The 26,333-nt window shown below is 31.2% G+C and overlaps 1 protein-coding gene across 3 annotated transcripts; it reads left to right on the forward strand.

The window, feature by feature from the left end:
• Positions 1 to 75: 75 nt before the first annotated feature.
• On the forward strand, positions 76 to 21,754 carry LOC113517579 (uncharacterized). Of its 3 annotated transcripts, none has more exons than XM_031912602.2 (3): positions 76 to 203; positions 9,342 to 9,524; positions 20,241 to 21,754. In XM_031912602.2, exons 1-3 carry the CDS (start codon positions 192 to 194, stop codon positions 20,649 to 20,651), a joined length of 606 nt encoding a protein of 201 aa, XP_031768462.1. In that variant the 5' UTR covers positions 76 to 191; the 3' UTR covers positions 20,652 to 21,754. The 3 variants fall into 3 exon arrangements, with proteins under 3 accessions (XP_031768462.1, XP_026758094.1, XP_026758095.3); XM_026902293.3 differs by having other exon boundaries at positions 92 to 367; XM_026902294.3 differs by lacking the exon at positions 76 to 203 and adding an exon at positions 3,033 to 3,458.
• Positions 21,755 to 26,333: the final 4,579 nt, after the last annotated feature.

Genomic DNA, 26,333 nt, shown 5'->3' on the forward strand with positions numbered 1-26,333 from the left:
CGAGCTAAAGATGTCTGTACAGAGGTTTACGCGTTTTTAACGGCCGGAGTAAACAAGGCGTAAATTCATTATGCAGCCGTGTTGTTTTCATCTGCAGTGTGCCCGCGCTACCGTGTTGAGGAATACGCGCATACGCACACCTCACTCAGAGACATCACCAAGTGTGTTCTTTTTTGGTATAAGAGTGACAGATGTTTAGTTTAGTAGGTATATTTGGAATTTGCTTGTTTATTAAATTCGAATTAGGAAAAGTTATTTTAAATTTAATTCTAGAAACAACAGCATAATGAATTTGAAATTAAATAACGAGTTAAGAGGTTCAGTGAATATGTTGAAGAATACAAAAGCACCTGTGTCTTCTGTAAAGGTAGTTGATTAAGGCATGTGCATGTGTCTTTCAAAGTTTTGTTTGAGCAATTTAAGGAATTTAATAACAAAATACTTATCAGAAGCAGGTTATTATAAGTATTTTTTTTATTAGCTATTTATGCTTTGTTAGACGTAACCACACTGTTGTTTTTATTTTCGCTTAAAAGATTTTAATAATTAAAAACTAAAGATCACCCTAAGGGATTATAACACAGTGTTATTAAAAGTAGTTCCTAAATTGAATACTTTTAAAATATTTTTACTTGAATAAAATTGTTACTTATCTGCCTACCTAATGTCTAGCATAAACGAGTTTTTTTATTAATAAAAATTGGTTGGTGACCCACAGTACGTTACTGGTTTAAGCAGGGTACCAGTGAGGAATGATGAAAATTATGTCAGGTCAGTTAACCTATCGTAACTGATACATCAGGATTTAACTAAAATGGTTTCCAGAGGGGACAATAACGTGGAGATCGGTCTGACAGTATATATGAGGCTATTAGTCTCCGTCATTAACAATCCCTTAACACCTGCTTCATCTAATTTAGGTATAAAGATAGGAGTCGCAGCGTTTTAATTTATAAATTATAATATCAAAATAGATACTCAGAAATTATTATAAAAAGGGGGAGAAGATTCTGAAAGTAATAAATAAGTTTGTCAGTAAATATAGTCGTAAATCATGTTTTAGGTGCTTTTGGCCCACACTTTTATTAATAAAAAGGTAAAGCAACCTTTAATACCTCATTTTTCTAATAATTTACTATCTTTTTATCAAGTTATAAATTATATTGTACGTACAAGAAATATATTTTATATATTATAAAGGTGGCAAGTAAGCTTGATTGTAATCTGTTATTTTAGCCATTTAAATGTGTCAAATATACCTACGTAAACGGCTCTAAAGAAACCTTATTATCTATTAAATTTTTTGACGATCCCTATGCTGTAGTTTCTAAGGAAAAACTCAACAAGAAGCTTACTCTACAATATGAGTGTTCACGTGAGGTAATTTCTTTAATGTCTATCCTGAAACCTAAATGATCACGTACAGTGCGTACGTGATCATTTAGGTTTCAGGATAGGCAAATAAATTTCCTGTCAATTGTGAGAGGTTATATAATTAAAAGTGGTGGTGTCGAAATATTGTTTGGTTTAAACATAATGGATGATAGTCAGCGATTGATGACGACAATAAAATATTACTTTTCACCAGTACTTAATGGTGCCCCTCCTTTAACCACCGGTACTCAAAGAATTGATTGAGTGTCGCTATTGTGGTGAAATTTCTTTCATATCTTTTGTCAACTTTTACATTTACTTACGGTAGGGTCGTTTTCTTAATGATCTAGTACCATATATATATATATTAATATATCAACCATTAGTTGTCTACTGCTGAATAGGCCTTTCCCATTAGGAGAGATTTGCCAGTAATTGTCTCGCTCGGCAGGCGGGTTTGTGACTGCAGTTAGGCTCTGGTAATGTTTTAAGAGGCATGTTGCTACCCCTCCCTCGACCATTAAGTTCCTTTTGTCGCCTCTTACGATGCCAACAGGAAGGGGAGGTGTGGTCTCTTTTATTCCGGGAACATACGGGATACCGTATATAACTATGTAAAAATATAGTTGATGAAATACATTTTAAAAAACTAACCCTAATATAATTATTTATGTGCTTTCTATAACTGAATCGATTATAATTATACAAGTTGTGAAATATGAGACTTTATAAATTATAATTTTGCAATACCTGTTCTAGGATTTTTCTGCTTTAGGCAAAAATAATATTTACTGCTTTTTTAAAAGGTTAGCTATCCTCAATTTCGTCGCACTCATTATTTACCGCTCTTAACTTTTTTGTTTGTCACTAGAATAGGAGCTTGCTGTTTAAGAAAAATTACAATCATAAATTTTCGAAAAAATTATGCCAATTTTATGAAGTTAGTGAATGTATAACGAAATTTTTCGTTGGTCAAAAAGTTTTTGGAACAAAGTCCAGGAAAAGATTCCAAGGTTTAAATTTTAATTCACGTTTAACCCAGATTTGGGCCTCTTAATACTTTTTTCTAAGATACTGAAACGCGTATCTTAGTATTGTTTCAAGATTGTTAATGATGAGTCTCTAATATAAAAAGTAACGGAAATCTCATGCATACTTTTATTTGTTTGAATGAAAATTTGCATAGCAAACTTTCATTTCTTAAACGAACCCTTTGCGATAGATTTCTGGAAATGCTGAAATTACCATTACCTCTTTTAACAGAAATTTGAATATGAAATGTCAAGTTTTCAAGATCAGAACTGACAGATCTATCAATACATAGAGAAAATTATTATTCTCAGTTCAGCAATTAGAAATCATGCATAGGATTTTCGTGTTTTAAAAAAGCGTGTATTATATATGGATGTGGATAGCAAAAGGGCAGCGGAAGACCTAAAAATACATGGATGAACTATGATATGGCCAGAATAAAGTAAAATGGAAGAGGAAAATTTATTAAGCCGACCCCAAGTAAATAATTGGGTTAAGGGTATGAAGATGATGATGATGCACATGTATTTTATGCGTGACCTAAAAAGTATTTTATAAAATTAAGCGTAGACTAGCATTTATTAGATACGTAGCATTTATTATTTAATTTTGAAGTTATTAATAGCTGAACTTTTAGAGCATCTGGTGTTTTTCGTCTTCATTTCAAACTATCAAACTTTACTTGGTTCGTTTTGGATTCTTAAGTAGTTATATTATTTTTTTACATATCCACATATTCTATTTTTTTTTTTTTTTCATTTAGTATATTGTAAAGTTATTTAGAAACTTTGAGAACCACATACCAATGAATCTCTTGGCAAACAACGCCATGACGTGAGATTGAACGCGAATTATGTCGGCATTGCGGTTACTTTTCAATTTCTCAAATAGAATCGGACTTTTTCACAAACAGTACAGTTTTAAGAATGTGCAGGCATGGAAAAGTGAGAATAAATAACTTTTTTAAACAATTAGTATATGTATCGGTGTTTTTCAAGTTTTTGAGTATTAAAAACTGTATATTTCTGTTTCTGGAAAATATGATGTCATATGTAAGTATAGATAATTTTATTAATATTATTATTAGATTCACAAATTATAAATTTGTATGCATTATATTTCATATGAACGGTGACGAGATATGTCGTATTGTCATTTTAAAATATGTATGTATAATTTACAATTAAAAATGTGTGATTTTTGTTCCTCTATTTGTCTAGTAATTTGTGGCAAAGTAGAAATATTTTTTCCTAAAGGATTTTCTAGCAAATATCTATTTCTATCTTGTATTAAACTGTGATGAAGCACTATTTTCTAGATTTGATAGTATAAATATCAAAGTAATTGTGTCGAATATGTGCAGTGTACAAAAGGGAACCAAACATTACTTATTTGATTATTTTTGTTAGTCAGATGTTTACATTTTCTTTTCTTCGCATCTCGTATCCAGATACAGTTAATCAGCGTATAAAGCATAAATTATGACATTCTAATAAACATGCATAGAAAATAACTATTTAATGGTTTTTGTCTGAAAGTTGTTTTTCTATTTAAGGAATATATATATAAAATGAAAGAAGTAAAATAGTCAGTAAATATTTTTTTTGTCATTGAAATTTTTAATGTAAGATTTTATTCTATAATAATCTGACTTAGGAGTAAATAGTTTCGATTAGAAAAGGCATTATCAAAATTGTTTCGGAATTGACGAATATATCCCCTAATACTTCACGTAACGTGTGTACTCATGTAACACAAGATACGTAGACGAATTTAGAACTTGTCGTTTGGGAAGACAGAAAGAATTATTTACAAATTTTCCGTACTTATCTATAGGCCCGAGAGACAATAATGCGAAGGAACATGTCTCCAGAGTACGTTACAATCCTGCCGTCATAGCTGTATTTGATCCTGAGCGCTCAATTTCCTCAGGGGCAAGTAATCCGGCAATATTGTATTTGACGGATACCGAATTGGATACACCCGGCGACGCTGTGATCATCACCAAAACTTTTTATTTGTTCTTGTCATCATGTTCTCTATGGGCTTATTTGTCATCGCCATTTTAAAAACTTTGTTATTTTTATGAAACTTTTTAAAAAAGCAGATTCTTAATTTAACTGTTTTTGTAATATTATATTACGTGATGATGTGCAGAACAGTTTGTTGCGAAGAAAAATATAATTGTAGACCTACGATTCCATGTTTTAAATTCAAATATTTTAAATATATTGTGTCATACATGTAGTTGCTCAAGGATCTTTTTTTGTTATGTTCGATGTAAAACTGAGTGATTTTGCTATAGAAAAATTTCTATTATAGAATCTATAAATCTTAATAACAAATACTGTAAGTCATGTCTCATGTACATTTCTCTCTCTCTCTCTCTCTGTGTGTCTCTTTTTCTCTCAGTAGAATAAGATGTACATTCTATCCTGTAGATGTGCCGAATAGATGGCTCACTTGAGGTATTCTAAAAGAAGAAAATGGATAAAAACCTCTCTTGTACTATCTGGGATATTAGTGGAAGTACTAGTAAAACTAGAAAGTAAGAGTAGAAATTATTGTTTTGACATCTATTGGTTTTATTAGGATTCCTCATTTTATTTTTTCTTAAATATCTTTCATGTAAAGACATCGTTTAGTTGCAATTTTATCATATTTGTAAGATATGTAGGTATAAAAGAATACTATTACAAAAATATTGGAACTTCATAGTGCTACAAAAGGTATAAAATTTTACATTTTACGATTTAATTTTTCGGGTTTGATTTTTGGTCGAACCAATGTTTAGAACAGTGAACGTGAGCTTTTCTAAATTTACTCAAGTTGCTATTTTAGGGTTATACTCCAGGTGTACTGTGTCTAAATCTTTAATTATCGGCTAGAGTACGTTTTTATTTTATGAGTATTGGTTTATTTGAGATTATTTTCCAGGCTAGTCCCTAAAAGACAGTGCATGTAAGTACTCCCAGACATGTCTCTGTACGTAGTTGAAAGCTCCGCTCGCATCTCGTAGTGGACACAATTCTGAGGTGGACTCGGACCACCTGGAATTCCCCTAAATACGCCTATATTTAAGAAAGTCTAGTACGAAAGAATTATAGCTAATGAATTAATTTCCAATACGTGTAATAACAATTATAACTTCTCCGCAGTTTTTTTTAATCTACCGCCTAATTCAAACGTCCTGAGTCCTCAGGAATGGCAACGCATAGGGGGTATCATGGGCGAAACAGTATACTCTGTTATGTCCATGGTACTGCTCATGTCTATAGGCAACGGTTACCATTTTCCATCAGGTGGGCCGTCAACTTGTTTGCCATTCTAAGTTGTATAAAAAAAAACGTAATTTTAGCTAAGAAGAAAGGGCATGAAACTCTATTGTTATTGCTTTTGAGTTGAGTTATACATGTAATATAATAGACAATTTGTCTATGGAAAAAATGTTTATCATTCGTTTAGGATTTTACGATTGTAAATACCTGCTTTGGGTAAACTAATACCGTATTTACGTAAACTGAACACTACTGTGGTCGGATTAGCCGCAGGCTCACCTAAATTACTGAGGGATATGAAATTAAATTTGCATGACTGAATTGCGGGTTAAAGTTCCAGGAAAATAGATTAATAGATTATTCTTATATAAAATGGTCACATTATGAGCATTATTATAAATAATAAAACACTCTTTTAATACCGGCTTGATTGAATATTGCCTAGTGATTGACTAATTTGGCTGGTACACATGAGACATTCACTTGGGAACGTTGGTAATCTAATAATATACCAATATTATTATTACAAGTAGAATATATTATCGGATTTCAGTGAAGGATCACTATTCCAACATAAATAAGATTATAATATTTAGATACGTTACGGTTGATTATGTGGGAATTATAAGATTAAAGGACAATTTATGAAAGTAAAAATTGAATTTAAATTAGTTTATTTCTTTTCTCAGGGTCTAAAGGAATAAAGTACGATAAAGAAGTTCATGAGTACTAGTATAGGAAATAAATCTTTATAAACACCGCATAGTTAGTGTGGCAGGAATAGGTTAATTTTACTTGTAAACATGAGAGCTATGCCATTAGTGGGCATGGATTAAACAGCGAATTATAGGTACTGTAATTCTAGATTGGATAATGTGATTATTGGTGTTGTGGTGAAGGTATTCAATTTGCTTATATTTTGTGAAGTTTGTTTTTATTGTTGAAGGGTCCCGTGATGAACCTATTTCTTAACTTATGGAAAGTGACGATTTTATCGAAGGTAGAACTAGTAGCTAGGATGGACTATTGTAGTTGTTTATTCGAATAAATACAGATTGTAATACTTCTGAAAAACGAGGCTCGGAGAGAATTCCGCATGTGGAATGAAGGCGTAAAGCTTTTCTTGCAAATAAAATAGCAGTAGTAGTATATGGACAATGTAAGGGTAGATCCTTTCTCTGCCTGTGTGATCTGATATAAACATGAAAACTTATGGTTTTTGAGAGAAGGGAATTAACGCGATCATTTAGGAAAAATATGTTAATTTACTTGTTATCTCTATGGAAATTTAGTTTACAATAATATGGTAGAGAAAGTGGTTTTGACATAACATTATTTTTAGGATTATAATTTAGTTTATTAAAGCTACAGCGGTAAATCTACTTTCCTGTTAGATCATGAATTTCACAAATGTCTTTTCTACACAAGACAGCAGATAATTTGGTTTAATTACTAAAATATTCATATCTGTCTCGATTATCTTGGGTACGGATAGTAAAAAAAAAAATTCATTGACGTCACCGGAATTTATACACTATACGTAAGTTATAAAGAAAGGTATGCTAATCGTCTTATAAAACTAAGCAATGAACATCAAACGCTATGAATAATGGAAATTCTGTACCGTTATAATATTAAAGCTTAGTAAAACTGGCTGTAGACTAGATATATAAATAATATATAGATAGGATGATCCAAGCAGATTGTTTATGTATACCTTTATTATAAATTATAATATTACGTATCAGAAAACTATGTATAGACATAGATATTTGGAAACTGTGGCTACCTGATAGTGGAAAAATAATTATAGTCCCAAAAAAAGGTACCAAATGCTATATTTTATACTTTGTACAGGACAGTTCGTTAATATCAAGATATTAACGAACTGTAAATTGTTAGATAAGTAACTTCTCTAATTTTATTAATTTAACAATTACTGAATTGTAGTTATGTCAAATTTATTACTTACCTACTAGTTATCTTTATCATTTAGTTGTTTCTTTTTATCGCGTGTTTTTGATGGAGGAGTCTTGTACGAAAGAAGGCTATACCTATGGTATGGTACTCATCTTTCTTTGTCTACTCCATAAAAAATAGACAAATTTTAATATATTTCATAAAATCATACTATCAAATATTTTCAATAGACATGGAAAAAAAATGGAATTTCCTTTTCAAGGAATGTTGCGTTGGTTTGGTCATTTGGAGAGGATGGATGAAAGAAGAATTACGAAAGAGATTTATCGAGCAAGAATGAATGGAGATGTCGGTAGGGACCACCCTAGACGGACGTATGTTGACCAAATAGGCGACGTGCTGAAGAAGGGCTAAATTAAAAGTACCTGTAACCGGCGAGCGTGTATGAAAAGATTGATGAATGTGGAAGAAGCGAAAGAGGTTTGTTTGAATCGAAGCATTTGGCGTTTCATTGTTTCTGCCTACCCTAATGGGAGACAGGCGTGACAGATATGTATGTATTATATTGTACCGACAGTAAACTTTTTTGCTTGCACAATGATCGCCTGTAGCTATTATTTCCGCCACGTGTGCTTTAGTTATGTACACGAAAGTTCAATAAATATCCGTTAGTAACGATTGCTACTTCATAAAAATATAAAAATCTTTTTCACCGAGCTCTATAAGTAATAAAATTTTAATGGCAGATAAATATAATGGCTGATAGTAGTGGTTTAATAACTAGCTGGATTATATAACATTGTCTAATCTGCCGAGACACAGCAAAGTGTCCGTTTTTGGTTTTGATCTTAAAAATATGATATTCAGAACAATGGACAATGAAACCTTAGTCCTTTTATCATCATCATCTTAGCCATTATTCGTCCACTGCTGAACATAGGCTCCTCCCATAGACTGGCTTAAAGATCGATCCTAAGTCACCTGCATTTACTGATTTTCTGCATTGTATTTAAGGTCGTCACTTTATCTAGTGGTAGCTCGTCCTACACTGCGTTAGCTCGTGCGGGGTCGCCACTCTCTTCTCCATCGGTTGTCGGTTTTTCGAGCTACTGGTGCCCATTGTCACTTCAGCTTGCTTATCCTTCAGGCTATGTCGGTTACTTTGGCTCTTTTGCGGATGTTCTCGTTTCGGATTCTGTCACGCAAAGGAACTCCGAGCATAGTCCTCTTCATAGCTCACTAAATAATTTAAAGCTTTTGCATACGAGCAACCATGTTCTTTAATTGTGTTAAAATAGATGAGCAGCACAGTATAAGTATTCGATGATATTAAAGGCGACAATTACTATTTTTCATTATATTGGTTGTCGGTATGTTTGTATTAGTATATATATGTATAAAATCAAGGGATGACTTTTTTTTAATGGATGACGATGGAAGGGTATCCCCGCCTGCGCTAACGGTATACGCTGGCGGGGCACCAGTAAGAGATGATAGGTGAGAATGAAAAGCCAAGTCAGTTAGCCTATTGTGATGAATACATCTAGAATTCAACATGATAGTTTCCAGGGGACCACGTAGAGGTCGACCTGATAGGGTATATTTCTAGTAATGGGACTGGTAGTCCGCATTACTAACCATCCCTTCTCCTCCCATCACTTAACGTTTTCTGTATGAATTCGATAGTAACAAGAAATAACAAAGATAATGATTAAATTTATTTTTTGTACATTACAGGAAGAGCGGCGTCGTACCGGTCGGTACATAGCTATCTTAGTGGGCATAAGTTTATTCCTGTTGGCAATGTACCACGCTTGGGTCCGTAGGATACCCATCGTGGCCAGTCTGGTGGTGCCGGCGTTGATTATGTTTGTATATGTCGCCTGGGTATTATACACCGCATCGAGGGATAAACACAGGGTACAGTATTTACAACAAAAAATTTTTTACACCTTTTTATTTTAAAGTTGCTACTTATGTATGTAGGCAACGGTTACTAAATTTTATTAGGTGGGCCGTTAGCTTGTTTGCCATAATAAGTCTTATAAAAGAAATATAGAATTAATATCAGGAGAAACAACTTAATGATTGCTGTTCGATTAGTCTAAATAACTACATCGCCATACTGCGAAATTCATTAGGTCCATGCTTTCGGTTTCTCATTCAACCATGACCTGTCGATAAACGAGCACTTCCTTATTGCGTTGAGACAACTATTTTTATTTCCTCTTTTCCCGGCCTAAAAGGAGGCGTACCAGAAGACGTAATGTGTAAACACACTAGTTAGGTATGTGGTAATAGCGATGCACGACTTTACTAATTCGACTATTATTTTTATTCATTCGATGTTCTGATCTAATGTTAGTCGATTACTAATGTTGCCCAACTACTAATATCATTCGACTATTATTTTCATTATTAATTATTATTATTATCAGTATTCATTAGTAGTCGTTGATGTACGATTTTTTTATGTATTATTGTTGTTTTTATATATTATATTTTTTATACAGGAAAAGGATTAGATGTAATTAATTACTAATTAGTAAAATCATTCGAATACGGAAATTAGTATTACTAAATTTAGTAGTCGAATTATAAAATTAGTAATTACTGTTTATTCGAATAACAAAATCATTCGGATTCGTGCATCGCTATGGTTTGTGTGTCTATGGTATGTGGTAGAGGCATTCCCATTTATCATTCGTTCAACACATTTAAATGCAACACATTTAGTCTTTGCAAAGACAAAGCATGATCATGCTGTAACATGTCTCTAGGGCAACGTTGTTCATTACAATGGGATACTAGCCCGCATATAACTAAATCCCTGAAGAGAAAGTATTATTAAAAAGAGCTCAGAATGCTTCTTTGGTAAATTGTCATATTACGTTTATTGGATGCACTAACAAGTTTTGATGTATCGAAGACTAGCTTTTTCCCGCTCGTTTTTATGCGCGAAATTCAGAAGTAGGACAACCAGTGAAATAAACCTCTCCTAAATGGCGTATCAAAATAAAACATATACCTGATTTTATATTAGATTTTTTCGTGAAATACAACAATTAAAACCGCATTTAATTTAGTGCAGTAGTATTTGTGTGATACTGGAACAAACTAGTCTGTATGACTAGCAGACGGACAGACAATTTTTCTAAAAAAGATTATTTTGGCTTCTATAATTCCTATTAAAACTACTTTACATATTTTTTGTAAATATCTCCCATGTTCACACATAGTCCAGTTACAATTTTATTATAATAAGTAAGAGAATAATTAGCCTATCTATAACCAAAGCTCATATAAAAGTCCTGATATTTACTTCAAATAAACGACATACTAGACAGACAAACAAACAGAAGTATCTTACTTCTGTTCTCATTCATGTGGGTAAAGTTATTAGTAGTTACTAATAGCTATATTATTAGCCTACTAGTGCTAGTTACTAATATCGTGATAAAACAGTGCAACTGGTAGTTTGCGTGAGTCACACAAAGCTGTGGTAGTTTATGTGTTGCAATAAAATCTATTAGTTAAATGCTGTATGTTTATAACATAAAAATCTAAGATTATTCCCAAGTATGTTGTATCATACCTACATGTAGGTACAAAAAATTCTGACGCAGGATTGTATCTGCATAGAAAAGTTAATAACATCCAAAATAAACATTTATCTTATACGTAAATGCTTTGAAATTAAACAGGGGTCTCTGCGAGGTATTTGAGAGTAGATAAAATGTCGAACATAGAGATTATACATGTATTGTTTAAGACTGACGGTTGTAAAAATACAGGTGCTAGTTACGTGGGTGAAACTATTCAAGCAATTGAAGTTTTTGTTGCTGACGTGGCCGCTATAAATAAAATTTAGGTGAAATATCCTAGCGAGGCATCCAGACATAACATGCATGAACATTTTGAGCTAAATGAGTTTTCACATTAAGAAACACGAATTACATTTTCATCATCCACTCTCTTGTGGGAATAAGCAGGCAATCGATTTTATATATAATTTTGTCCATTATTTTTGTGATTTCTGATTATAAAATTTCTTAAAAAATCACGTGTTTGTATGTATTGTTTACTCCAACTTGAGGGACAGAATAATTTTAATCATAATAAAAAACTAAAGTGATCAAGTGAAAGTTAAATTTACTAGATTTAATATTTATTATGTAAAATAATATTTAAATTATATACACAACATGAGGTTATTATTTAAATATATTGTACACGCAATCAAAATTTGAACAACTCCATCTATCAGCTAAATATAGCAATAAATATCTATTGGAAATTAAACATACCTTCATACGTAATGATAATCATATTTTATACAATATGACCTTACTATATATTTTTTATATGAAATAAATATCTAATAATTATAATTATTAATGTTTTTGGAGGTTTTTATAAATTCTCAAAACTGCCACACAGTCAAAAAAATAATTTTATTTTTCCTGTAATATTCATGTATATCTTTATAAACGGTAATTACTTCATATTTTTTATTCACAAACTTCAAGTATAAGGAGGGAATAGATTTTTTTTTACATTTTCTATTAAAACAAACAAATAAATAGAAATTAGTTTTAAATTGTACTAATAAAGCACTTTGATTATAATACCCCACTTGGATAAGTAAATCCATTTTGAAATTTTGAGTACATAGCAAAGAAATTAAAAATAATTTTTCAATTATTTCCATTGCAATAAACGTGAGTTAATAATTTGTTAAATTGTTCCAAATTTTAAATCGATACATTAATAGTTGCTGAGATATAACACTGTGACAGACGGACGGGCGGACAAAATCACACCATATGAATTACTTTCTACCTTTTTAGTAGGTACTGGTAGAAAGCAAAATATCGTTTACTCGGCCAATTAATGGTTACATAATTATTATAAAATTCTAGTCGATTCGGCAAATGTTTTACTTCGTATCGACATCATAATAGATCTAATAGGGCCTCTTATCTTATTATATAGTCCTGAAGTATTTTATCAATAAGGTACTTAGTGGAGAATAGTAGATAATACATGAAAAGTATTTCGAGTATTAAGTTAGATAGATAGGTAATATTCGAGATCTGGGGGGAAAGGGATTGTTAATAATGGAAACTGAGAATCCAATTGCTAGCAATATACCCAACCAGGTCGACCTCCTCGCGATTCTCCCTGGAAACTATCATGGTTAATTCCTGATGAATTCATTATGATGGGCTAACTGACCTGTTTTCATTCTCATCTATCACCTTTCACTGGTGCTCCGCCAGCGTATCCCGTTAGCGCAGGCGGGGTTACCATACCATTTTCACCCATCAAAAAAAAATATTCGAGATCTTGTATCTGTACAAGATACACTTGTCAAATAAAAATTCTCGAACCTGATACATGATAAGCTGACTTGAATCTGCAGCTCAATCGATTTTCAGACGTCTTAGTGGATTAAGCGAGATAAAAAGCCACTAAGACGTTAGAGCAATTCAATTGCGGATATTAAAGGAAATTGAAATAATTTATTTGAGAAATGTTGTGCAGATATTTTGTGTTTGAAATAAGGTGCATTAAAGTGCTTTTTCTCCTTTCTTATTATCATTTCAGTAACTTTTGGACTACTCCTGAATATAAGCGTCTCTATGGATTGCAACAATAAACGGTGCCGGGTCACTAGCGACCATTGACTATAACACATTGAGGTCGTTACTTACTCTAGCAGTGGGTGGCTTTACACGGCCTTAACTAAATAGGACTGCGATGATCTTTTTTCCCTTACATTTTGTCTACTTGCTAATGGTTATCATTGCATGTGCACTTGTGCAATATCAAAGTTAACATGAGTGAGCTTTAATGGGAATTCTTGGGAATTCCACAGGTGCCAAACCTAGTATTGCGCAGCCCCTGTGTTTTAAGACAGTTTAATGCAAATAAACTTATTTAATTTCAGATTCATATTAAAATCATTAGTACCCTTATAAAGGAGTATTTTGCTAATAAAACTAAACATTTTTCTAAAAGAAAATGAATTGATAAACGACAAAAAGTTTTTAAACTTTCATATCAACATGTCGCGGCTGACTATTAAATTGGAAATAATGCAGTTTCATAACTGGAATAACGATTTTTCTCTGTGTATTTAAATTTTGATTAGTAGTCAAAAAGACATAAAGCTCAAACTTACTATATAAATTTAAAGTAAATAAAAAATCTTGTTGTTGTCTTCCTACTAATATTTTCTGCATATTGAATGTATGAAGTCACTGTAGACCATAAATGCTTACAAGATTTGCAGCGTTGTCGCCTTTAGTGGCATAAAAGTCTCATTCGTTAAAAAAAAATATTTCTAGTAATTTAGTTGAAGACAAATAAGAAACTTAATAATTTATTACATTAATAAAGTATGGTTTGGCAACTTATAGAATTCCTTTCATTCATACTACTGAAACTGAGTAATATAATAAAAATCAGTCTAAAAAGTCATTTAGCGAATTTCAGCTTTGCTTAATCAAAGCGTGATTATTCAAGGCTCAACATCAAAGTTGTACTACGGGCCGGTTAGAGACGCTCGCCAGTAAACAGTGGCTGATTCACGAAGCTGCTCATTTATACGTACGTAAACATCAGCGTTAACGTTAGAGCTGGAATCGATTGATGCTGCTGTGACAGCATGTTTACGTAACTAATGCTCGCGGGGCCAAAGTTCACTTTATTTTCACTTTACTTTACAGTTCGTTATAGGTATATTAATATCTATTCACTGAAAAAATGGATAAGTTTCCCTTGAAAGGAGCAAACTTTGTTTTAGTTAATTTTAAACATTCACGTTGTTTACAAATATTTTAAATAAAAGTCCTGTCATGACAACGACGTTATACAATCCACGCCGACAATAAAGAAGCAAGTAGGTAGGTACTATTTACCTGCAAAGTTTTTTCATCGCGTTAAGTTCCGATAGTATATTTAAAATACAAATTTTGTTAGTAATAATGATGACAGCTTAGCTAGACCATGCTTGACTGTAGTCCGGGTATCATCATGACTGAATCTCAGTAAGTATATCCTTTCATATAAAAAAAAGGATTTTCCAAATCGGTTCCAAAAATAAACAAAGTTACAAAGTCCATCCATTAAAAAACATATAATCGAATTGAGAACCTCTTTTTTTAAGTCGGTTGAGAAAAAAAAATAGGTATGCAAAACGAATTTGATATAGGTAAATATGATTTACAAATTTGGTACACCAATATCCGACAGGCGCAATGTTGGTGCGAACATATCGCTTCTATGAGATAGCTGTGAATAACTCTAAAAATGTTTATTTTTTCTGTCGTAGGTACTGTTTACAAAAGCTTAATTTATTAAACTGATCCCACCGCTAATCCTTACTTCCTTATTCTTACTAATATCATGGTATAAGATTTCTTTACTAATATTATAAATGAGAATTAAATTTATTTATTTCTTGGCACCTTAACGGTTCAATTGTCTTAAAATTTGGCATAGGTACCTGGCATGGATATCAGCATGGGCTACCTTTAACCCGGTTGGTCGGTACGTCTAGTCATGCAAACAAAGTCACGGGCACAGCTAGTTACATAATATTTTAATATATTTGTTATACTAATATAATAAAATTTTAAAATTACCATGGTCTGAACATGAGAAATATTTAAGTAAAATTAATTCGAGGATTCTAAATGGAATCAATAGATAGAATATTTTTTAGGAATTTTGTTTGCCAGTCTATCTATATGTTTCTTCCAGAATCACGCAAAAACTACTCCACCAAATTGAATGCGATTTTCATAGATGTCTTCTTGAAGGTCCAACTTAAAATGTGGTATATATTTTATTCAAATACGCAATCTAGGAGTGGTCTAATTCATTATTTTTTTTTCTATTTATGAAGTCCATGAATATGAAGTAGCCGCCAACAAGCTATTAGAACATAAAAGGAATAGTTATATGTACATATTTTAATTTACAATTAAAAAGTATCTATTTGATATGTTGAAGTTCCTTTTTTAAATGCAAAAGTGTCAAAAGAAGCCAGCTATGCCTGCTACTTTGTTGGTCTAGATGTCGATTTTGATAATCCAATTACCTATTCAGTCAGTCGATTAAATAGTCTATCAACTGATGAATAGAGTTTATTTCAATACAGTGAAGTCGCTATGGACTTACTTGTTGACAAGGGGTAATGGTAGTCTATAGATAAGAACAGACACGACATACTGTGACATCCATAGTACTATACGTTCGTAGCCATTCCTGGACTAAAAATGTTTCCGCACATAGTAATTTTACTGCCCCGCAGAACCAAAAAAAAATCAACTTTATCTTATAATATTTACTATACAATAAAGTGTTACAAATAAATGACAAAAAGCTACCGGATAGCAGATATACGAATAATATATATACTAGAAATAGCGTTCCTTATTAATATTTAGTTATTTGTCGCCGTTACTTTTTCATTAATATCAGCTTTAATCACGTACTAACATTTTTTTTTAATGGATGATGAATGTAGTGATAACCCCGCCTGCGCTATCGGTATACGCTGGCAGGGCACTAGTGAGGGATGATAGGTGAATAATGAAAAAAGCAGGTCAGTCAGCCCATCGTTATGAATACACCTGGAATTCAGCACGATGGTTTTCAGGGGGAACCGAGTGGAGGTCGATCTGACAGGGTATATTGCTAGCAATGGGACAGGTAGGCCGCATTACTAACGATCATTTCCCCCCAACACGTACTAACATTGGAGTTGTCCGACTAATTAGTTACCATATTATGACACCAAAAAGTAAGTAATAAGAATAGTATAAAAAGCCCATATCTAGCAAAAGTAAATTATGATACTATACGAACGAAAAAAAGACTTAGTAGATAAAACCGCGTATGATTAATATACAAATACCTACCTAGTTAACAAATTTGTTCACTTTCATGAATATTACTGCTGGATTAATCTAAACACATCTATTAACTGACAAGTGAAGCTTTTAAAAATGTAAATGATGTTTTTCTTTCAGTTTTCTGTCTTCCAAAGTTATACTAAAAGCTTTCGAGATGTTGCAATTTTACGTTTGTAATCGTATTTTAACCTTGATATTGTACAGAGTTATACTTGGATGTATTTAAAAAAACATGTAGATAAATCCTTACTAATATTATAAATGAGAAAATGTATTTCTTTGCTATATTTTGGCACCTTAACCGCGTAACCAATCGTCATGTAATTTGCCAAACACGTAGTTTTTGGGATGAAGAAAAACAGTATAATTTTTATCACCTCGTAGACGAAGTTACGAGTGAAACTAATATCATATTATCCATATATATATATATATATATATATATATATATATATATATATATATATATATATATATATATATATATATATATATATATATATATATATATATATATATATATATAAATAAATAATAATAGAAAATATTACTGATATAATTTATATCATAGTATACATGTAAATATATACTGTGCATTTTTTTTTTATTTAATAAGCATTTTTAGTACAATGGATATTTCAAATACTTATTACGAAAATACAATTAAGTAAATATTTAATATAGTTTTCCTTTGATATAAGACTTTAATAGTTTACTATGATGCTAATTCATAAAATATTCATTACAGACGTAAAACCATATATTTTTTATAAAGTTTCTAAAACTTAAAACAGTCACAATATAAACAAAGTGTAGAATTCGATTCTCGATCGGACCTATTTTGGAAACAAATTTATATGAAAATGAGCTTTAAAAATAAAAAGCGAAACGTAACTATTTATTAGATTTATTGTAAAATAAACACCTTTTTATTCTCGTATCAACCGCCATTGGAGCTAAAAGTAATCTGATATTTAATATGAATTAGTAACTAACCCCGGAAAAAAACATTCAGAGTCATCGTCGGAGTTTTCATCATATTGTTATCTAGTTGCTACTGAACACTGACCAAAAAATAAGTGCTCAATTTCAATAGTGTAGTGGTTACACTCTATTACAAAGTATTTTCATCATGTATTTTCATCACAATGACAAGTTTATTGCCCTATCTGTGGTAAAAAGAGCATTACTAGACGCAAGCCTAGGTATTATAAAATTAATTTTTTACTCCCTAAAAGCGTGAAGTTTATTTTATGTCTGCAACTTTAATTCGTCAGTCGGTAGGCAGTTCACGGTCGACATCTGGCTGTCGTCCAAATGGCCAATGAATGAGGACTAATTGGTTCACGGTAGGTTACAACAATCTGTGCCACTGGTCAAGGCTGGACCTGTCATTGTTGGATACGGTATATGTTAAATTGTATATTTACACTATGTTGCAATAGTCTTCATTGTGCCTCCAATCAAACTGTTTATAATTACTCCTCTCTGTTCAAAGGTTGCCTGGAAGAGAATGCTTTTAGCGATAAAGTCAGCCATTGTTTTCTCATTGCGATTATTTCTTATAATTGTTTATATCTAGAATAGGCTACTATTATAATCTTTTGGAAGAAACAATAAAGAGTATTTATCTATCTATCTAGTTAGCATAATAAATAATTAACTAAATTAAGAAATACGAGTACAGTAGAATATTAAGGTGCAGAGATATAAAAGGGGATATCAACACGATGCAGTTACTTTCGAATGACTTTTTATACCAAAAAAAAAAAAAAGATTATTAAAATATAATCTATATATAAAGATGTTGGTATAATTTTATAATTATACTACATCTTTATAGCTGATTTCTGTTGTTTCATTTGTGCGAAGCATAGCAACAGATAAATTAGTTTCGTGTAAATTTCGGGGAAATCCTTTTTAGTTCTTACATATGGAGCTTTTGTACAAAACATTATGCGTGCATGTCTATTTTTTTCTAGATCCAGGTTATATTGATTTCGGTCAACTTCTCATTTATGTTTATAAATTTGCAGATCCGGTAAAAGTTGTTTTGCTCTATATAGAAACCTATTCTCTATGAGTCCATTTTTCTTGACTTTGTTTTACAATATACAATTAAAAAATTTCATTAAAAATTATAAAAAGCGGTTTCAGAGATTAAGATGAACCAACATCACGACACAGACTTTTTATATATTAAAATGTGCTGTCTTATAATCAATTTACCTCCTTATTCGTAAAAACTAAAACCTTCAATAAATCTACTTTAACTATAACACTATTTTGTTACTTTCTTTCAAAATGAAAACTTAGTGTAAAAGAAAGAGACGAAATAGTTCAATAGTTAAAATAAGTTTATGAGGCGTTTGACGTTTTTATGAATAAGGTGATTCATGTATACCTTTTCATTATCTCGTAATATATCCATAATATGACCATAATACAATAGTATTTACTTGTTAAAACACTTCTCACCAGCGATAAAAAGAAATTTTTAAAATGAAATTTAGTGATATAGGCATATTTTTAAAGAGGTGCCAGGCGAGTCGTGCCCACCCCTAAACTGCTTGGTGCCCATCCTAGGATGTGAGTAAACCTTCGAAATGACATATCTGGTAGTACATACACGTTTGTTTAAGGGACCAAGCTCCTTCATGGAAGATAATATTAAATATGCCTAGTAACTTGTTTAAAAAGAACAATAAATCTACCGAATAAAGAGCTTTACTTCTATAAAGTTGTGCGAGTCATTCATGAACTATCGGAACAAGAAATTTGTAAGGGATTATTTTGTACGATACTTTCATAGTTCTTTGGACGTCACTAATCGCAGTTCCAATAGCCGGAGATTTGTTTTGTACAAGTTTTACGACCTTTCTGAGCTTTTGTACAGTTGCTTGTATTTACGTATGTACAAATACTATACTAGAACTGATGTAGCTTTACATCAGTTCCAGCTTCGTAACAAGTGTCTATTTGTATCATAGCATAGTAAATTCGAGTATGGATTGAATTGAAATGAACATAGTATAGAAGACAAACTAAATATAGTATTCTTTCTCATTTAGCTAACTTTACAGGCGTATTACATTACAGAACTTGTTAATTATTACTTGCATAATTTAAGAAGAATATTCCACAAAAAATAACCTGCAATTGTGATAAAACCAGTTATTTTTATTTAAAAATTAATAAATAATATAATTGTAGACTAATTTTAACAAAATTTCTATAAGACCAATCTGTAAGTAGGTATATCTTTTTAGATGAAAAAAGAATTTTCCAAATCGGTTTGTAACTGACAAAATTATGAGGAGTAACAAATATTTAAAAAAACAATCGAATTAAGAACCTCCTTTACGAAATCGGTTGAAAATACCAAAATCAATTTCAGAAAAATACATTTAAATCTATTTAGGCGTTAAAGTGTGGCTGAGTTATAAATATCCGAAATTTTAAACATTATTTACTATTAATGGCTGGAAAGTGGTAACTATCACCTATGTAATAGTTACTATTTTCCATATCAATTAAAGCTGTGAGCAGGTGGTTTCGTTGCCATATTTAGTTCTATATAAAAGAAACAGTTACAAACTATTACATATACGTAAACTAAAAGATAAACCGTACATTGAAAATACCATGTTGATGTCAACTATCTAATGATCTAAATCACTTAAGTTAATCAAAGTTTATTCTTTTTCAGTTGCTGGTATTAGATGCTGAAGCGGCTTTAAGCGTACCCTCGCCAGAAGGAACAGAAAACGATATTCAGATATCCGAGTTGAGCCACAATAACGAAATGCCTCTAGCTTCTACTAAAGAAAGCATCAAACTAAACACTCTAGACATTTCTATTCAAAAAGATTGGGTAGAACCATCTGTACCTGTTTATAAAGAAGATAATATCACTAGAAGAGAAGAACCGCGGTTTAATATGCCATTAATACTAGTTAACGGTCAACTACCCGAGGATTTAGATCAGAGATGGGTAAATGTAGTGGAAACTGTTACAAACAGTGATAAATTCAGATGGTTACCCCCTAAGAGGAGACGCAAGCGTAAATTTTGTAGGAAAAAACATCCTGTATTTAAAAGATCGTATTCCATTGCTTGAAATTGTAAATACTCTAGTATTTTTTATTGAAAATTAAAGACATAATATTTGAAGACATTGCCTAATTATACAGTTTTATATACTATTGAAAACGACAAATAAGTTGACGATTTTCTTGATCAAAATTGGTAATCGTCACTTAAAAACTTGAAGATGGACATCACAAAATATATTGTGGTTCCAATGGTGCGTTGCTATTACTGGGGACAGAGGTATTATACATCTTATGTAAGAGTTTCTACTGGCAATTTTATCCTTCAGGCCGAAACAGAATAATAAAGCAGGCATACCTGCTTTATGGCAGAAATACTTAAAAGTATGCTACGGTCAGCATAAAATCGAAGAATACATTAAAATTTTCAAAAGGCCTACACTCGGTAGCATATGTATATGTTATTTATATTTTGATCTTATGAGTTGTTCATCCAATTTTGGTATTTTTGTTTTTCAAGTTAGTTACTGCTTACTGTAGAAACACGAATGGGACAGAGGCGCCCAAGCAAACGCCTTTTATACAGGCTCCCTTTGGAATTACCTTGTTAGGCTATTAATGTTCTATATTTACAAGTTTTGGAAATCTATAAATGTTTATCGTATTTAGATGCTCACTGTACTTACACAGGTAGTAGAACTAAAAGTGCTACATAATTCAATAACTTTTTATTAATAAAGAAGTAGTTTATTTGAATTAAAAAAGAATGTGATTTATACCACTATAATTAAATTAATAATTTTATTTAGTTTATTTAGAATGTCAATTTTACGAGACAGCGAACTTGTTTATATTTATATAAGTAGGAAAAGATTTGAAAATATTATGTATATTGACAATTAAACTATTGGAATATACATGTTTATTACTAACCTATGATGAGTAAGATATTTAAAATATAATCTGTTATTGTTACTATTATGTTTTAAATTATTCCTTTGCAAATTCAAAGAATTAGGTACCCGTATCAAATATGATTTGAAGATTTTGTAAAATTTTATCAACCTAAATATTTTGTTAAACAATTTACTCATGGACACAACCTTCGACAGGAACTATATTTTATACGTCTTTGTAAGGTGTTCAGCCTGGTTTCTTTATAAATGGTGTATTCCTTTTTTATATCATAGTGATGGCCAATAAGCATACTGATGGTAAAGGACTACTTTAGCTTATGAACGCCTGCAACACCAGAGATGTCACGCGTGCATTGCCGACTATTAAAAAACTTTATTACGTCTTTTATAAATAACTCAACAATTACTTGTTATTTTACTTAATTGAAATTGATATTGATATCAGCCGTTAACTGTCCACTACTTAGTATAGGCCTCGTCCTTGGAAGGTTTTGTCAGTGGTTGCCACGCTTGGCAAGCGGGTTTGCATCCGCAGTTACGCCTTGGTGATGTTTTATGAGAGCCGTTGCTGTCCATCCCTTGATCATTAAGTTCTCTTAGCCGCCTCACATGAGGCCTACGGGAAAAGAAGAGGTGGCCTAATCTATGCCAGAACCACACCGCCGATACTTACTTACTTATACTTATGAAATTGAAATTATGAAGTAAGTACTCACAACTTTGTTTGTTTAACCTGGATAATAGTAGCGTATTTCCTTTCCATTTCAAATGCTATATCTATACAAAATTTCATAACGATTGGTTTAGTCCTTAAGGAATCAAGGAACAAACTCACTTTTATATTTATAATAAATATTATAAATGTAAGTGATATAAGTGAGTTTAAGTAGCTGAGTAGCTAAGTAGCTGAATGGACATATATACAGTATAATATAATTATATATGTTTTTCTTTAGAAACAATCAGTCAATACAGAGCCAGTTCTTCTTTTTGAGGGATATGTGCTCGATTCCTGACAAAAGATTAAATTGTCCTATCTGATAGGTACTTGTAGGTAATAGGAATCAGATAGGTTATTTTATCTATTACTAGACTAAAAGTTTATAAAGTAGTAAATATTTATTATGTAGTGAGTTAAAAAATAAAAAAATTAATGATTTTGTTTTGTACTATACTATAAGTTTCGTTTCTTCTTTCTTAATAAATATATTTATAATTTTATTGCTCTGAAATATTTCAAATTACTGAAAATGCATTACATGTGTTGTTGTTTTACAACAGAAATATAATTTATTTTAATATAACTTAATGGAAAGATGAATAAATGAAATTAGTAACAAATAGTGTGCTGCTTTCAGCAGATTGTCTTATGCTCAATTATTAGTTTATATTTTGATAAAGTTCTATTGGATATATGAACAGGTAATCAATCATAATCTCAGTGAGTTACCTACACAAAACTTTACTATAAGTACATCGTGATTGAATCTCATTTGATTTCACAGACGATGAGGTGGAAGACGAACCTCGTTTCGAAACATTTCATGCTTTGTAAGAATGAAAATCTTCTCTCCGTTAGTTGGTCCATGCTAAAACGGTGATACCATAAATAAATGAATGAATGAAAACTCTTTATTAAAAATCAACAATATGTACACAAATAAATTGTATATTTAATTTATTAATTACATAATATAATCTAATAATAATAAATAATACCATGTTCAGGTTATGGAGTTAAGAGTACATTTCTTACTCGTATATAAGAAAATAAATACATTATGATAATTTAGACAATTTTAGAAGCTATTAGCAATGCTAATTAAAATGTGAGTGGGTAGAAATAATATAATTTACATAGATGCTTTGCAAAACTATACGCTTGTTTGTGTAGGAAGATATTATTTGTGTTAATCATAAATGGAGCTTACAGAGGTATAGCTAAGTGGAGTAAACTAATTAAAATTATTTTCGTGCAGAAAGATAATTTGAGATCAAATATCTGGTAAGTATTTAAATAATCGAATAGAATTTAATTTAGTAAATAATTCTTTAATATAATTAAACTATAAACATTGTAAATGATTAAGAAAATTAAATTTCTTCTCATTTAATTTTTTTCCGTCAAATAATACAATATAATTTGATGTATAAAGTCGATAGGTACATATATAAATACAATGTATTTTACGAATAGATTGATTAATTTACTTTGACGTAGTTAACAGACATACATATACGACCTGCCTGATGGTAATAAGCAGTTAACATATCTATACTTATAGTGTTACCGTTAATATATACATATATACTATAAAATGGAAGATTTGTTTGTCTGCTAAAATGTGTTAAACTTTGGAACTACCAGTCGATTTTTTTTGCATTTTAATAATAGGTCATTTCTTGAGGAACGTTATAAAGTTATTCAACACAACGATACGACCACGGAAGATGCCACGGAATACAGCTAGTGCCTAGGAAAGTTATAAAGTCTTTAATAAATTAAATTAAAACGGCGCAAAAGATACCATAGATACTGTACCGGTATGGACCCCTGCAACAGAAGTACGGAAACACGATTAAACCATTTGCTAATACTTATATACCTACTAAAACCAACAGATTTAAAATCAATACCGACCATGTGGTTATACTAAAATCAATCATCGGTGTTTGTTGTGTTCTAATGAAATTAATTTACCTACACAATGTTTTTAAGTTAATTTATTTTAAATGGTGATTAAGAAATCAATTCTCTTTGTTTCAAAGCAAACTTTTCGTGTTAATTTGTTAAATAACGTAAATACTTATGAATAGGGAATTTAGAATGAATTTTATTCAGGCTGGTATATAATTTGGTTAACATTAAGTGTAATAAAAAAATTAGAAGATTTCCCTCGATTGTTACGTCCATATGTCTAAATATTATTGAAAGGAATTGTTTTCTTAAAAAAATATTTGTAACGACGAACTCGTTTAACCCTTAATTGGAGGAGGGACTAGTGCCCTAGTATACCTTGTCATGTCGGCTATGTGGTTTTTCCTGGAAAACCATCGTGCTGAATTGCCGATAGCCTGTTGACCTACCTTTTCATCCTCACTTATCATCCTTTACTGGTACCTGGCCAGCGTATACCGTTAATGCAGACAGGGTTACCTTTCTGTTTTCATCCTTAAAAAATCCTTCATTGGACTTGATTTATACTGGACTATTTTGGATCAAAATTTTGTGACACAATAGTTCTCTTTATGAAGATCTTTCTTCATATAGTTGGTATTGAAAATAAAAAGCAGAACAGAAAGATATTTGGTGTAATAAGATTACAATATTAAAAATACGTACCAAAGTTTAAGCATAGAGTGTAATATATACCTAAGAAGTAGAAGTATCTTACCAACATGTACTGTTAACAATTAACTGCTGAACATAGGCCTTTCCAATAAGGGGAGTATTGCCAGTAGTTGCCACGTTTGACAAGCGAGTTGGCAACTGCAGTTAGGCTTCGGTGATGTTTCAAGAGGGATGCTACTGCCCATCCCTCGACCATTAAGCTCCCTTAGTCGCCTCTTACAATACCCACGGGAAAGAATTACAGCGCGTATTAATTTATATTAATTATTAATAACTTTAAAAACTCCCGAGATTAGAAGATACAAAACTTAAATAAACATCAACAAAAATTAACTAAGTACTTATCTATCTGCTTATATTTTTAGCTTATCGTAATTCTATTTTTGTATACAGATTTTATTGATTTTTGTCGATATCAGACCAAGTGCTATTTTAATAGATAATAGGTAAGTATATCTCGGGGCTTTGCCTACATAAAGGATAAAAAGTATCATGTATGTTAATTTAAGATGTATTCTATCTGTATATCAAATTTAATTCAAATTTGCTCAGTCGTTCTAGCTTGACCTTGCCTTATAAATTACTTACTACCGACGACTTTTTCTCTTATTCAGGGTAACATTTTTACGCTCTTACTACAGGTAGGAGGGAGAAGTTGATTTATTTGTGATTTATGTAGCGAAATATATAAGCAAAAAACGTAATAAACTTGTTTTAAAATGCACTTTGTACATTATGAAAGACCAATCATAAGTTTTACAAAAAGTTGCCTCTTGGGAAGGAAACCGTTTTATCTCAACATTTTTACTGTTTTATGCTTTAAAGAGAAAAATTAAGTGTGCATTATTCGAATGTAGCCGCATTTATTTCATGATATTTCCCGCCTAATTGCAATAAGAGCATTCTATATATTAATCTAGGATATGACTCAACTATTTACCAAAATAATAATTCAAATCCGTACGGAATATTTAATATCCAAACATTTTTACAAACTTTCATATCAATGTTATTATATTAAAAAGATTGTCGCCTTCCTGATAATATAAAGTGTGTTAATGTAATAGAATCAAAATTCAATAAGAAATACCGTGATGAAAGTTTAAAACATTATTTATTTATTTATTTAAAGTTTTAATTCTCTTTACTATGTTGATTTTCAGAAGGTAAGTTTATTGAAATCAGAAACGAATTATGTAAATTTTAAGTCACGAAGTCGATATAAAGAATGCGAAGATGGAGCGATCGAGCGCGATTTGGCCAATCAGTATTCGAAGCGAGGAATGGAATGCTAAATTTGACTTTTCTTAGATTTATTTGTAAATGTTATTGATATACCGTTACTTTTTAACTTCACGGTTTTTTTATTATTTTTGATTGCATTATTGATCTGATGACTCATGTATGTATATAGAATCTTTGCGAAAACTAAACTAATGTTGATGAAAGGTAAACCCAGTGTTTTGGGTTTACCTTTCTGC

This window comes from Galleria mellonella, unplaced genomic scaffold (assembly GCF_026898425.1).
Source record: "Galleria mellonella isolate WM207_F2 unplaced genomic scaffold, CSIRO_AGI_GalMel_v1 utg78, whole genome shotgun sequence".
In the NCBI taxonomy this organism is placed as follows: Eukaryota; Metazoa; Arthropoda; class Insecta; order Lepidoptera; family Pyralidae; genus Galleria; species Galleria mellonella.

Bases quoted from the DNA above. Each gene is read 5' to 3' on its own strand.
- LOC113517579 (XM_026902294.3), top strand. From the start codon at position 3,333: ATGTGCAGGCATGGAAAAGTGAGAATAAATAACTTTTTTAAACAATTA. The intron at 3,459-9,341 runs GTAAGTATAGAT...TGTACATTACAG, and splicing joins TGGAAAATATGATGTCATAT to GAAGAGCGGCGTCGTACCGG. The intron at 9,525-20,240 runs GTACAGTATTTA...ATTCTTTTTCAG, and splicing joins CATCGAGGGATAAACACAGG to TTGCTGGTATTAGATGCTGA.